The following is a 16,333-nucleotide window of genomic DNA, read 5'->3' on the forward strand; positions in this document are numbered from 1 at the left end:
GCTTCTTTCAATGTCCTGTAGAATAATCACTTCTCATAAGCTATCCTCAAGTGAACCCCTATCTTGTTTAGTACTTTAACATCTATTGAAAACCTATTCTTCAGCCCAGATTCCTGAAATGGTTTATTTCTTGTTGTATTTCACCCTGAGGAGACAAAATAGTAAATAAAACATAGCTAACAGGTGACTTATTTATTTTAGTTTCTCTTGGTGAATCCAGTTGCTGTTCCCATAACTCTGAATGGTGTGTTTCTTTGGATAAGATAGTTCATTGTCAACTATGTATAATGTATACCTTGGGCTCTTTGTGGTTGTTGTTTGAAATATGAGTATACCTTATTGAGAAATATAAAGTATAATACTTTGAAGGTAGTAACTTTTCCACAGAAAATATTAATGGCATTTGTCATCATTTCATTTCTTCTTCTGTGCTATTATAAAATTCAGAATAGAGCTAAATTCTTATTCATACTCTACAAGGTAGTTTTTCCTTTTTCTTACATATTTTATAACTTTTCTCATAAATTCTCTCAACAGTGCATCTAATAATTTCATGGAAACTTTTTGTTACCTTGTCTTTGACAGTTGTTACTGAACTTTCAACTCTGTATGCATGCATTGGCCAAAAATTATTTTAGTTATAGGAACATGAGATAATAAGGATAAAATGAAAGCCTTTCAAGAACTTTCTTTGTGTCTTGATGGAAAAACACCTCTCTCTTCTCATGGTTTCCAGTCATGTCTAACCATTCATTTGTTCAAGAATGAAAACAAAGAAAAACACTGGATTTCCTTAAAAGACATAATTTAGATCATTACCTAAATGCCATTTCCCTACATTGAAAGGAGCAGCTGAGTTGGAATTGAGCATGGTCCAGGCTTCCTTAATATGTCATATCAGCCAATTAGACTTTCCAAAATGCATTTTTAATCTGAATATGGGTACATACGCCATTGAATTTCAGTTCTTAAGTTTACTCATCTAATGTTTGAATAGAAACGTCAGCACCTGAAGCATTGCTGGGCATGTATGTGTCCATGCAATGAGGTATGAGTAAACCTTCAATTAAATCTCATACTCATTGCAGATGTAAATTGAAAGTCTTATTTGTTAAACTGAACTTTTGAAATGCTCTTTGAAGAGGCTTCTTAAATTACCCAGCGGCATAACTACAGCTTTGCTGCAACTCTCTTGATCCCTGGCAGTGTGGAAAATCACCAGGCATGTGGAGCCAGCCAGGAAAATGGAACATTTTACATTTGCACTGACCATATGATTGCAGACAAGGATCTACTGTCAGAGTTAGACATTCAGCTTCAGCAAGGTGCAGAGATGCCTTAGGGCATCTCCCATTAACAAAATAACTACTGTCTGGAAAAGAACTCAAAATTTATTCCTTCAACCTAGAACCATTTAAAAATTATCCACCAGAGTGTTAAGCTGGTTTACCACTAAAGAGAAGGAGATGGTAAAAACACCCATTCCTTTCCTTTTAGCTTTTTCACTTGTACCATTTGGAAACTCCAAAGTTCTAAAAGTGTTAACAATGTAAAACATTATTTTCTTGTAATACCTTCACAAAAAAACTGTTAGAGTTTAGCCAAAATATGTGTTGTTGTTCAGTCACTCAGTTGTGTCCGACTCTGCAACCCCATGAACTGTAGCACATCAGGCTTCCCTGTCCTTCATCTCCCAGAGATTGCTCAAACTCATGTCCACTGAGTCAGTGATGCCATCCAACCATCTCACTGTTTTTCGTCCCCTTCTCCTCCTGCCTTCCATCTTTCCCAGCATCAGGGTCTTTTCCAAGGAGTCATTTCTACCCATCAGGTGGCCATAGTATTGGAGCTTCACCTTCAGCATCAGTCCTTCTAATGAATATTCGGGACTGATTTCCTTTAGGACTGACTGATTTGATCTCCTTATTGTAAGGGACTCTCAAGAGTCTTCTCCAACACTACAGTTTGAAAGCATCAATTCTTTGGCATTCAACTTTCTTTATGGTCCATCTCTCACATCTGTACATGACTACTGGAAAAACCATAGCTTTGACTCGATGGACCTTTGTTGGCAAAGTAACGTCTCTGCTTTTCAATATGCTGTCTAGGTTTGACATAGCTTTTCTTCCAAGGAGCAGGCATCTTTTAATTTCATGGCTGCAGTCCCCATCTGCAGTGATTAGGAGTAACTCGTGGTCATTTTGTTATTCACTAGGAAGTACCAGGCCAACCACACTGTACCAGAAACCCACGAGGAAGGTCTCCAGGTGAGATGCATCCATCACTTAGCTCTCGTCCTTAGAGAACTTCTGAAAGCAGATCACTGTAGTTTCCCTTTCTCTTTGAGGGTACGACTACAGTCATGGCTCTGAGATCCCGCTGTTGTCTTGGGACTTGGGAGCGGAAGAAAATTCTCTGTGGAGATCTCACAGATGGCTGTGAAAGCCAAAGAACATGTGCTTTGCCGTTTTCACCAGTTGTATGGTTCTGAATTCTGTATGAACTTCCCTAAATCATGGGATAATATCCTTGTCCTTACATATTTGGTATGATTTTACATGTGAAATTATCAGAATCACAGTTGTATCAAGGCAGTGAAAATGTATTTAGGAATTATCCATGGTAAAATTGTGTTTCTTCCCCATTCTCCTGTTTTATTTTTTTCATAGTAAAACACTCTGAAAGTACCATAATTATAACTTTAGAAATACTTGTTCCCCTATCTGAAAGTAGAGAATTACTATAAAATCTTCCCTAAGTTGAAATGTAAAGTGAAGAAGCAGTTTCCTTAGGGACACATCTCGTTAATGGATGCACAGAATAAATCCAGATAAAGCACAGAAGCCCAGACACAAGTCAGAGCTCGGGCAGCTGAGCGCTGAGATGCTGAGTGTAGTTCCTGGGGAAGGAGCTTAGTGGGGCTACTGTCCCTGCTTGAGATGCCCACTGCCTCTCTCTATAAAAGCATTTCAAAAGAAATGCTAAACACTATTTTCAATTTTCAGATTTTATCATAAAAGCAAAAATCCTGTTGGGATTTCTTTCAGTTAGTGAAAACAGGTACTAATACAGGTCTTTCTTAAAACCAAGTGGTGCAAAGCAAACTTTCAAAAGCAGGGAGTACCTGTATAGGCCTCCCTAGCTAGAATGTTGTATTTTTGAAGGCTTTCTCTACTGTATGTCCAGCTCCCAAAACAGTGCATGATGGTTATTTAATAAACTATTGTTAAATGAATCAATTTTCAAGAAAATACAGTGTGTGTGTGCAAACTAAAAATTATACATTTATAAAAGTGTGATGTGTTGGAAAGGAGCAAAAATTCCCAAGGACAGAAATGTCTACATTGATATGAAACACTTAATCTCTGAAAAGTTTGCATTTTTTTTGTTATCAGAGTGCTCTAGAAAGAGGACATTATTTTATGGCAGAAATAGACATCTCTAACATTCTATATATGTTTCTTTTTTTGTTCTTTTAGAAATGAAACCAAGGTGGAATTTCTCAAAAAAAACAAACTCTTAAAATGCAGTTTAGTTTACTTTCAAAATAGATCCCAGGGTGTTTTTTCCTTACTCTAGCCATCCTTTTCGTCATGGAATGTTGTTGTTCAGTCACTCAGTCGTGACTGACTCTTTGTGACCCCATGAACTGTCTGGGGGTCACTGTCTCCCTGAGTTTGCTCAAACTCATGTCCATTGAGTCAGTGATGCCATCCAACCACCTTATCTTCTGCGCCTCCTTCTCCTCTTGCCCTCAGTCTTTCCCAGCATCAGAGTCTTTTCTAACGAGTCAACTCTTCGCATCAGGTGGCCAAAGTATTGGAGCTTCAGCTTCAGCATCAGTCCTTCTAATGAATATTCAGGACTGATTTCCTTTAGGATGGACTGGTTTGATCTCCTTGCGGTCCAAGGCACTCTCAAGAGTCTTCTCCAGCACCATAGTTCAAAAGCAAACTGTGTTATGGAATAGATAATTCTTATTTGATGAATTCCAGAGCTTTTCAAAGAGGGCCTAACAATATGGAATTTAAGTGAAAGATGTCAGACTGTCTAAATTCATTTTAAGGGGAAAAGGAAAGGAAAGAAAAAAAAAATGTATTCTGGTCTATACTCTGGTTGCTTCCAGTCTCTGGACTGGCTCCACATTTTCTACAAGGAATGTTGACCACCACTAGGGAGGCTCTGGAAAGGGCCCTTAATTTCTGCAGCTATCAAAATACTGCTAATTGTCAACCAGTGTCAAAAACTGCAAAGGTCTACAACATTTTGATAAAATAGTAGTAGTAGTACTAGTAGTCGTAGTAATAGCTTTAGTGGGTCTGAGACTTAGATCAGTGTGACCTATTATTTTCTTAAGTGTGTTATTTTAGCCTTTATACCAATTCTGGTTGACTTTCTGGTGGAGTAATGGTATCCCTGTGGTACAAGAGCACAGCTGATTTTGTTTGCCAGTCACAGTGTGTGGTTTTAGCAAAGAACTAAATATGGCTCTGGGTTGAATCAACAGTCTGGGGAGAGTGCGGTGTGCCATTTGTCTTCCTTCCAGTGACACGGATAGCATTCGGGTGGACCCGTCAGGATGCTCAGGGCAGGAGAAGCAGCGACAGGACGGCACGTCTCAACTGTTACACATCCCAGATGCAAAAATGCAGGTCTCAAAAAAAAAAAAAAAAATGCAGGTCTCAAAAAAAAAAAAATTGCAGGTCTCAAAAAAAAAAAAATGCACGTCTCACAGCATGCTGTGCCAGGGTAACGTTCCATGGGGCTTATTTTTACTGAGACTTCTGATTTGAAATCCAAAGCAGTACTGAGTTGTGTAGTTGAAATAAGGCTGCCCATGATGTGTTTGTATTTCCTGATCTTTGAGAAAAGGAATTTGTCTTGCAGTAGTTGTGTCTGCTGTGTTTCTAATTAAGTTTTTAAGGATTTGAAACAAGTAGAACAGTAATAATAAAGGCATATGGTCAGAGTATTTAAATATAAAAGGCAAAACCTTTTTCGTAGTAACTTCATAGAAATAAATTGCTCTTCAGTGACATAAGCTATTTCTTTTAGAAGCGTCAGTTCCTGAATATTTGAAGTTCTAATGAGACCCTATTGTCTCATTCTTTTCCATAAATCCAATAATGGAAAAGGAAAGGATGAAAAATAGTCATTCTTTTTGTGCTCCTGTAATTTGACAATATTGCGATTAAAACACTGATCCTTTGCCAAACTTGTGGAAAGCCGTAAGTCACAAGGGTTTAGTAGCTGAGGTCTGCTTTGTAGCAAATCAAAGACAGGTGCAAAGGATGGCCGTCGCCTGCTCTGTGTGATCTCTAAGTATTTCTGGAGCTTTATTTTTTTTTCTGTATGCAAGCCCAACAGTTACAATGGGGAAAGAGAACAGGGCAGCCCCAATTTTTATTTATGGATTTCCTGAAGTAGCCCAAGAAGAAATGGGCTTATCCTTAGAAAGGCATATATTGGTCAGAAAGAAAAAAGCTGAGACTCACTTCTCCAGGAAACTTACTTAAACACCAAGCAGGCCTTCTGTGTAGCTTGACTGGCCTGCAGGGAATTCTAGAAACAGTCCTCCTTTCTTCGCAAATCTTAGCAGTGCTACATACGATGTCCATAACCCTGCTTGGTGGTCCGTTAGCGGGGAAGAGTAGGGGGAGAGACTCCTGCCTGAGTTTGAATCCTGACTTCAAACCTACAAACTCAAGGGTGACCAGTTATTAAGCTTCTCAAAGCTTCAGATTCGTCATTTGTAAAAGGAGGGTAACAGTGATATCTGTCTCACATGACGGTGGAGACTGCACGAGAGAATCCCTCAGTAGAGTTCCTGGCACATGCTAAGAGTTCTGTAAATCTAAGCTGCTCTTATTATGATGTTTATTATTATTCTTACAGCTTAAAGTATTAGTCATGCAGTCGTGTCTGACTCTTTGTGACCTCATGGACTGAAGCCCGCCAGGCTCCTCTATCCATGGGATTCTCCAGGCAAGAATATTGAAGTGGGCTGCCATTCTGTTCTCCAGGATAACAGCTTAGAGAAAAAAAATTAAAAGGCAAATAGAGCAGGAGTATAAACACATTGATGTCACTGTTAAAGGGAGGATCCTGGATGCTTAAAGTGTGAGAAAATTAGAAAAGGGGGAAAAAGTTCAAAGTAAGGGTGGGGCAAGAGGGGACAGACCTTCATGGGCCTTCTCTTGCCTCACTGATTTGCTTAATCATCACCCTTTTTCACTTTTACAATGTCCTTTCTTGGGTTTGGCTCATCCTACCACATCTAATTTGAGACAACATCTGGAACATATTAGACCTCCAGAATGTTTGTTGAATGACTGATCTTTAACTTTTTAAAGTCAAAAACCTGATTTCTGCTCCTGTTTAGTAGAAAAGCTAGTACTGCCTGCTAGACTGTATAAGTGTTTACCAAATGCTTCATAGAACATAGGTTAAAGCAGTTAGCTACGTTTAAGATGAAATGTCCTCATCTTCAAGAAGAGTATGGATACCCAGCCACATATGAGAAACCCTGGTATAATTCTTGAGCAGTCTTTTTTGCTATTTAATTAAGTAGTGCTTGGTTTGCTTCCCTACCCAGCCCCATGTGATGGCTGGTGAAGTCATTGTAAGACTCATTGTAAGTTCATACAATTTGAACTTCATCCCCTTGAAAATTATTGAGATAGGTGAAAGGTTTGTAATTTTATTTTATTTGCCTAAAATTCCACCCAGGAAAATTATCTCGAATGTAAATGTCATCTAGTACTAAGTTATTTGTTCATGTCTTCCCTACCCTGGCTTCTTTGCCCTCCCCTAGACTTCATCCTGCCTTTAGTGAAGTGCTGTGGTGTGTTTTTTTCCCCTTGGCTAGGTTTTATTTGCAACTGCATGTGTTTTTATATGATTGCTTACACTGTGTGGATATAAATTACTTTTTGGAATAATCAGTGAAAGTAATGATCTTTTAAAAAAAAACTCATACAAATACAGATTTGTAGTTCCATAAACTTTGTGAATACCCCCAAAGATGCCTGTTTATTCTTATTTTGATATTGAAAATATAATAGATGGTGTGATAAGACTAGCTTCATGAATTCCTTTTATAAGTACTGTAATAAAATGGTTAATTTGTCCATACATACCCTCCAATTATCTCCTCAATTCCTGGCAACAGCCACAACCCAATCTTTCATTTTTATTGCCTACCAGTTAATTGCACTAATAGGTTTTACTTTTCATTTCTGCATGACTTTCATTATAAAAAGTGGCAAGTGCTAACTCTTGCTGCTTTTTAGTTAGTACATATTTCAGACTTTTTAATCAGAGATGAGCAAAGCAAATGGATTTTTTTTTTAATTTCATGTGAATATGCTTGCTAGCCTCAAAATTCCAGATGACTACTTCTGACTTTTACTCTTTTAGAAAAGAAGAGGCTTATTTGGGACCAATAAATTCTGCCAGGTAAGGAATATTGGTAGCTAGAGCTATGTGGTAGTTTGTTGTTTTTTTTTTTCTCTAGAAAAGCTCTTTTTAGTACTGTTTACCAGTGAATCAGTCTTCTCAATTCACAGACCGGTTTCTTGTGCAAAGTGAACTAACATGAGCTAATTTAATGAGTATTTAACAAGGCATTTGTTCATTTAAAAGTGATGTAAACATTTTAATAAAGGTGTTTGAAAATATTTGTGCATTTTTAATAATCAAATGTGAATGAAATCCAATTGAATCTTTAAAAATAAGAGTTTGTTTTATAATTTCAGTACCTTAAATAATTTTCCTGAGTACTCTACATATGAAATGATTATGATATAGATATATAGTATTGACTATACTAAATTGAATCATTTTCATTTATCATATTTTATGATTTATGAGAATGTTTTTATTCAGCCTGATTGTTTTATTCATCTTGAAAATTGGTGATTGGATAAAAGACTTGCCATTGATTTAGTTATACATATCTCTTTATGAAATATGAAATATCTCTGGTGGCTAAGAACAGTTAAGAATCCACCTGCAATGCAGGAGATCTGGGTTCTATCCCTGGGTTGGGAAGATCCCCTGGAGGAGGGCATGGCAACCCACTCCAGTATTCTTGCCTGGAGAATCCCCAAGGACAGAGGAGCCTGTTGGGCTACAGTCCATGGGATCACAACGAGTCGAACATGACTGGGACTAAGGACAAATCATTATGATTAGAGAGAAATGAATTTGCATTAGGGGAAGAAAACATTTAAGTTGATATAAATTAACATTATAGTTATTATTTTTACCTAATGTATACCTGTGGTGGATTCATTTTGATATTTGGCAAAACTAATACAGTTATGTAAAGTTTAAAAATAAAATAAAATTTTAAAAATAAATAAATAAATAATTTTAGGAATACTACAAGAAAAAATTCAGGATTTTACTACTCTATACTTTAAAGAAAGAGAAAGATGTAAAAGCGTTTTCTATGTTGTTGCTAAATCTGGATCCTGCTGAAATGACCCAGATATTTGTAGTTACTGCGTGCTAAGTCACTTCAGCTGTGTCTGACTCTTTGCAACCCCATGGACTGTAGCCCGCCACACTCCTCTCTGTGGGATTTTACAGGCAAGAATGCTGGAGTGGGTTGCCATTTCCTTCTCCAGGGGATCTTCTCTACTCAGGGATCAAACCTGAATCTCTTACGTCTCCTGCATTGGCAGACAGATTCTTTACTACTAGCACAACCGATAGCCCTTCAGATGGCAAATACTGAAAATATCAGATAAGCAGTGTCTGTTTCAAAATATCGGATGAACTGGCAAGTTTCTTTCTTATACCATTTAAAGTCTTCTTTCAACTAAATTATGTCCTCCCAAGTGACCTATGAATAAGAAATATAATTATAGAATTCTATGATAAACGGGGGAAAAGAAACAAGATACAGAAAAAAAAAAAGTGGACTTTTTCTTGAAATACCTATAACAAAATAGAGAATCAAGTGGAAAATAGAGAAAATTTGTTCCAAGTGAGAAATATGAAAGATAAAATTTTCATGTGATTAGTAGTTAAGCCATTCAAAGGATGAAAAGAAAGCCAGAGTTAATGACAGATGCAAAGGAATCGAGCAAAAGGACTGTTTTATGAGGATAAATAGGATTATATGTATAAATTAGAGAAGTGATTCTAGCTAATTTCTTGAAGGAACCTCTTTAGTTTGCTTCTCATGAAACAGATGGGTGGGAACTCATCTGCCTTTATATGGGGGTGCTTAGCCACAACTCACCTTTCAGGAAGAGAGCACTCAGCCTTGGGAACATAAACAGTATTTTCAGGTTATAGGGTATAAATATGAGATTTGAGTAGAATGCATTTGTATTAGGAGTCACTTGAAAAATTATGTAGGCAGCTAACAGTTTCAAAAATTCAAAGGGAATGTTTATATCCAAGGTTGTATTGGAAATCTCAACAGATATCTTGTTTTACTAAAAATTTGGAACTAGGTTTTTGTAGATGTATCTTTTGTCTATGTTTCTATATTGAAGTATGAGAACCACTAGGATGTGCAGATTTCTTTTAGATGATGGAAGTTTTAATTTTTAACTTTCAATATATTTTTTGAAGTGAAACTATGATTTCATAAGTATCATTGCTGCATTCTTAAAAAGTCTATTTTAATATGATTTAAAGAAAAATGTTAGAATAATAATATATATAATAGTATACGCATATTACAAAAATGATGAAATTGTTTTATTCTAGATAGTTTACATGTCACTAGATGTATTTTTTTAGAACCTTAGAACAGAAAATATCTCAATAAAATTATCTTATTTTCTTAGCTTTGCAAAATAGTGCAAAGTTTTCCATCCTGCCAATACAGATTGGCTGTTTTATTTTTAAGCCTGTCTAAAACTGTTTTGCCCAGAAAAGTCAATGGCACCCCACTTCAGTACTCTTGCCTGGAAAATCCCATGGACGGAGGCGCCTGATAGGCTGCAGTCCATGTGCTTGCGAGAAGTCCGACAGGACTGAGCGACTTCCCTTTCACTTTCCACTTTAATGCATTGGAGAAGAAAATGGCAACCCAGTCCAGTGTTCTTGCCTGGAGAATCCCAGGGACAGAGGAGCCTGGTAGGAGGCCCTCTATGGAGTCTCACAGAGTCAGACACGACTGCAGCGACTTAGCAGCAGCAGCAGTAATAATCAGAAAGTTACAGGTTCATGTTTTGCAAATTGATGAGACTTAAGTATTTATACTGTGAGTATACTAAGGAAGTGGACTAGGGTTTAATTTTCTGATATTTTAAGATTTTTGCCTATAGAGGGTTTTTTTTTAATTTTTGTTAAATGAATTTTAATACAATCAGTTTTGCTACAACCTTGAGCAAAACAAATCCCCAGATTTTCCAGTAATGATATTTTACATTAAATAGTTAAATGTAATACTCTTAACAGTTTTTTTTCCTCTTTTACTTTTTAAGTTATCATAAATAAAATTGACTTTTGGAGAATGCCCACGTCCTGTAAATTTCCATACATGTATAAGTTTGTGTAACCATCACTTCAGTCAAGGTATAAAATAATTCTATTACTCTCTTCTTTGAATTTCTAAGTGTTTCAAACCATATAACTTATCTTTATAGTAGGAATACATTATCCTAATCTTGTAGCAAAAAAAAAAAAAAAAACCTACTTTGCTATACTGTTCAATAAATCTGTATTCCACTCTCCTTTCTAATGAATTTAAGTTCTTCTAATTGCTAATTGTACACTTGGTTGATTTATAGTCCTCATCAGGGATAGCATTCATTTTTCCTTTCTACCGAATATCATCAACTAATCCAGGCCTAAGCTCTAACCTCTGGAGATTTCCTAGATGATGGTATCAGTAGATCTGTCTTTGTTCACATTACATCTGTTGATAAGTTATGCTTTGTTCATCATCCGCATTGTTTTTTGAACTGCCAGTTGTCTGACGTTAATGCTGGATTATTATCTGGAGTACACAGGAGAATCACTGCTGCATTTCTTTTTATAGGCTCTGCAGATAGTGTTCTTTCTTTTTCCAAGTGTTTTCATGGCTTTGTGCCATGCTTTTTCTACACTATCATTGCATATTTCTCTATCTATGTATGGTACATGCAAACCAAAGAGAGCAAAGTCACAAGCTATAAGTCAAAACTTTCCTTGAATATTTAAACAAGTTTTGCACCTTAACCATTCCGTTATGGACATTTGAGTAGCATGCATTTCCAGTAAAATGAATATCTAGAGTCCATAAACAATAATAAATTATTTTAAAATAAAGATCAACATTTGTCTAACTGTCTGTAATATAAGTCTATCATTTATGACTTTACCACAGATAGAAAATTAAGAAATTTAAATATATCTGTAACAGTCATCACTGAGGTCATTTCAGACCATCTTAAGTATTATTACCTCACGTAGAGAAAACATTAACAAGTTAATTTTAACCCTGATATTTGGATCTTAAGTTTTCTTGTTCTATTAATCTTTTAAGGTTTTTCAAGGTTTCTTATATAAATATAAGATATCTTGAAATGTGATTCTCCTGTGATTGTTTTATGTGTGTTTTTATTTGAAAAAAATTTTTTTTGCTTTTAATTCTTGGAAATAAGCATATTACTAATGAATGAGATTCTTTATGATCCTTGTTTGGGAACTAAAAGATAAAAACCTCAAGGAATAATACAGCTACTTTTACTTGTACACACTATTGTCTGTCCTTTGAAGCTATAAATTGACTGTTTTGTCATTTGCTCCTCAGATGGATCCTGTGCAAAAAGCAGTCATTAACCACACATTTGGAGTGTCCATTCCCCCAAAGAAGAAACAAGTTATTTCTTGTAATGTCTGTCAGCTTCGCTTTAACTCGGATGTGAGTATCACCTTTTCATTGCTCTCTGTAGCCTGTCAGCTTGGAGTCTGATTGTTCTGAACGTGTACATCTCTTCATATTACATATTCTCTAGAAGCACATTTATTGTGCGCTGTCGGTGGCCCATTTATTTCAGTGTGCTCAATTTTAAAGGGATTCAGATTCAACATTAGAAACTTGAACCACAGAGTGGCTAATATCAAAAATCAAGAATTTCTCTATGCAATCAGTCTCATCTGTATCATTTTATACTTAATTCTACCAGTTATATTTACTTTTCAGAAATACTTGAATAGCAGAAAATATTTTTTAAAAGTTTAAAATGCAATGAAAATATGAAAAACTGCAATGAATGTTGAAGAAAACCATTGTTATTATTCTTGATAGCAAGTATCACATTTAAGTGTGTGTGCCAAATCATATTAAACACCGGAAAGAATAATTTATTGCACAGTTTATATTTTCTGGGAAGATAGAAATACAGGGAGAGCTTTGTAAATTATCTTATCTGGCAAGCATAACCATCCTGTTTTAAAAAAATGATAATAAAAAGATACACATTAATATTTTTTGAAAGTCAATTTTAGAATGTACAAATAAAATAACAATATCACAATAAATAATATTAGAATGTTTATAATATTCAATTATCAAGTAAAGCCAATGACCAATGCAAATCTGAATCTGGCAACTATATATTATATGTGGTTTTTCCCAAGATATTTTACCATCAAAGTTATTTTGCAAAGAGTATGTTATTAGATTCATGAGTTTCAGAAATACTAAAATAGTAAATACCTTTCTTTGCATGTACCAGTAAATGATATTTTCATAATTCTATTTAGGAAACATAATGAAAATTATAGTCATTGGAAAAGAGGAGATATGCCTATCATGACTTATAAAAGTATATTTAATGAAATTTCAACCAAAAATCCAATGAATTTTTTTGGCACCTGATAAAATCTTTCTCAAATTCCATTTTCAAGAATTAAAATGTTCCCAAATAAATTGAGAGATATATAGTACCAATTCACTAGAAAATCTCGGTATTGTTAAGATGTCATTTCTTCCCCGATTGATCCATACACCTAACACAACTTCGATAAAAATCCTAGAAGGCTTTTTTTCATAGAAAATACGAATACATTTGTTAAATGTAACAGAAAAGGCCTATGATAGTCAAAATGTTTTTTAGGAAAGAGCAAAGTTTGAGTACTTATACTTTTTGATTTTAATACTTACCATAAAATCTATAGTAATCAAGACCATATGATTGGTGAGAGAGTAGTAGACACATTGATCAATAGAACAAAATAGACCCACACCTGTACCTGTCCAGTCAGTTGATCTTCAACAAAGTTGCAAAGATAGTTCAATGGAGAAAGGTCAGTCTTTGCAACAAATAGTGCAATTGGATATCTACGTGTAAATTTTTTTAAAAGAACCTTGTGTGCTATTTCCCACAAAATACAAAAATTAATTCAAATAGATCATATGCATAACTATAAACTTAAAACTCTAAAACTTCTAGAAAAAAAATGAGAAAATTTATGTGACCTTGAGTTAGACAAAGATTTTTTGTCTAAAAAAATATGAAATAAAAAATGTGAATTATAAAAATGCTCATTATTGGACTTCATCAAAATTAAAAATGTCTCCTCTTCAAATGACACTATTAAACTGTTAAGAAATTGAAAAGAAAAACTACAGACTGAGAGACAATATTTGTAAGACACATGCCTTGTATGCAGATATTTAAATAACTTACAATTCAACAATAAATAATAAATAGGCAAAAGATTTAAATAAGCACTTTACCATGACAGATAAATATGCAAAACAATTCTCAACATCATTAGCTGTTAGGGAAGCAAACCACAATCAGATACCACTATACTAATTAAAATGATAAAAATTAAACCAATTGATATTATCAAATGCAAAAATGAGGACCAACTGGAACTCTCATTAACTGTTGTTGGAAATAAAAGAGAGTGCAGATCTTTTAGAAAACAGTTTGATGGCTATTTATAAGAATTTTTATAAAGTGATAGATACATTTCTCATACAGCCCATCAATCCCACTTCGAGGAATTTATCCAAGAGAAATGAAAACAGGTGGCTCAGATGGTAAGTCTGCCTGCAATGTGGAAGACCCGGGTTCGATCCCTGGGTCGGAAAGATCCTCTGGAGAAGGAAATGGCAACTCACTCCAGTATTCTTGCCTGGAAAATCTCATGGATGGAGCCTGGTAGGCTACAGTCCATGGGGTCGCAAAGAGTTGGACACGACTAAGCGACTTCACTTCATAGGAGCTTTATTCATAATTGCCCAAAACTGAAATTGATCCTAATGTCTATCAACTGATGATGAAATAAACTAAAATATAGCCCTACAATGGACTCAGCAGTGAAAGAAGTGATATACCAATGCCTCCCACAGTGTGGATGAATTTCAAAGGCAGTATGCTAAATAAAGTAAGTTACACACAAAAACGATACACTGTATGGTTACACTTATATAACTTTTGCAAAAGACAAAACTGTGGGGACAGAAATCTGACCCATAATTAATAGGGACTGAAGTTGGGGTTGAGAAATTCATCACCAAGGGGCATGAGAGAATTTTTTTGGGTGATGGAAATACTCTAAATCTTCGTTGCTGTGGGCGTTACAAAACTGTTTTGTTTTGTTTTGTTTTTTTCTTCAAAACTCATAGAACTCAATACCTAAAAAGAATTTTACTGTATGTAAAGTATACCTCAGTAAACCTGACTAGGAAAACAAAATCAATGTGATAGGAATCATGAAATATTTTGTAAATTGAAGACTAATTATAGAAACATACCTACTAGATATATTAAACTACAATATTGCTACTAGATTTAAGATGTAATAATTAAAGGAATTTTGTAAAGAAAAGACAGAATAAGAAATACTGAAAATAGATCCAAGTATATTTAACATTTTTGCCCAGTTATTATCCAAATTTATGTAGCCATGTAGGGAAATTAACATCTTTGTAACTTTACTAATATAAAATGAAAATGTTCACTACTCAACTGGCCACTGACAAAATGAATGCCCAGGTGAAGACATGCTCCATATTTAATTCTAGCATTCCCACTGCAGTGATGCCAGATGTTGAAGCATCTCATAATACAAAGCAAAGAGATTGTAAAGTAAAATTGCAAAAATCTTGCAAAAGATGCAGATTTTCATGAACTCATGATTGTCATGTTGGAGAACTGTTGAATACAAAGTCACTGACAAATGAGGATCTGCCTGTTAGAAGTATTAATTTAACAAGAGAAAAATTAAAAGGTTGATGATAGGCTGCTCAAAGTAAAATGTTTTAACTATTAAGTGAATAGTAAAAATTTTTGCAATTACGAATCCCTTGAATTAAAAAAAAGAAAACATTTATTTATGTGGTCCAAAAAGAAAAGTAATTTTAAAAGAATCATTGAAGAATATTGTTTCATCGTATTCCCATCCTCCCACTCTCCATGCCTTTCTCTCTCTGTCTATCATAACTACATTAATATTTCTTGCCTGTCTTTCCTGGGTTTGTTTATGCAGATATAACCAAGTATGAATATATACTCAATCTCCTTCCTTTTCTACATACAAGGTAGTATACTATTTATGCTTTACTTTTACCTTGCATTTTTCTAACATAACAATATATCCTGGAGAATTTTCCCTATCAGAACCTAGCAAGCCCCCTCACTGTTTTTTCATAGGTGTGATAGGCAAAGATGTCCACATCCTAGTCTCTGGACTCTCTTACTATATTACCTTGTAAGGCAAAGGGGAATTAAGGTAGTAAATGGAATTAAGAGCACTAATCAGCTGACCTGAAAATAACTGTCCTGGATTATCCCTCAGGCCCAAAGGCCCTTAAAGGTAGAAGAGGGAGGCAAAATAAAAGGTTAGAGTGACACGATGTAAGAACAAATTGAGTGGCCATTGTTTGTTTGAAGGTGAAAAAAGAGACCACATGCCAAGGAATGTGGAAAGTTTCTAGAAGTGAAAAGTCAAGGAAATTGACTCAGAGCCTCCAAAAGAGAATGCAGTCCTGCTGACACCTTGGTTTCAGCCCAATGAAACCCATGTTGGACTTCCAACCTCAAGAACTGTAAGATAATAAATATGTGTTGTTTAAGTCACTGAGTTTGTGGTAATTTTCTACAACAGCGATAGAATACTGATACAGTAGTCTATGTGTAGATGTTCCATGGTTTCTTTAACTAGTCCCTTATTGGTGGACACTTAGGTTTTTTCTTATCTTTGGAGTTAACATAGATTTTCATAACCAATACATGGCAGATCTTCAAAAGAGACGTGGGTTCAATCCCTGGGTCAGTAAGATACCCTGAAGAAGAAAATGGCAACACAGTCCAGTTTTCTTGCCTGGAGAATCTCATGGACAGAGGAGCCTGGCAGACTACTGTCC

At 35.2% G+C, this 16,333-nt stretch overlaps 1 protein-coding gene across 5 annotated transcripts in view; it reads left to right on the forward strand.

Moving 5' to 3' along the window:
• The window catches only part of ZNF385B (zinc finger protein 385B), a 369,520-nt gene that overhangs the window by 281,556 nt on the left and 71,631 nt on the right, over positions 1–16,333 (forward strand). For 4 of the 5 annotated variants that reach the window (XM_055572052.1, XM_055572057.1, XM_055572054.1 and 1 more), the window contains 2 exons: positions 7,420–7,458; positions 11,762–11,872. In XM_055572052.1, coding sequence (XP_055428027.1) covers positions 7,420–7,458; positions 11,762–11,872 — 150 coding nt within the window. The remainder of the gene's footprint in view (positions 1–7,419; positions 7,459–11,761; positions 11,873–16,333) is intronic. The other variant, XM_055572053.1, reaches the window with a different exon arrangement.

Source organism: Bubalus kerabau, chromosome 3 (assembly GCF_029407905.1).
Source record: "Bubalus kerabau isolate K-KA32 ecotype Philippines breed swamp buffalo chromosome 3, PCC_UOA_SB_1v2, whole genome shotgun sequence".
Taxonomy (NCBI): Eukaryota; Metazoa; Chordata; class Mammalia; order Artiodactyla; family Bovidae; genus Bubalus; species Bubalus kerabau.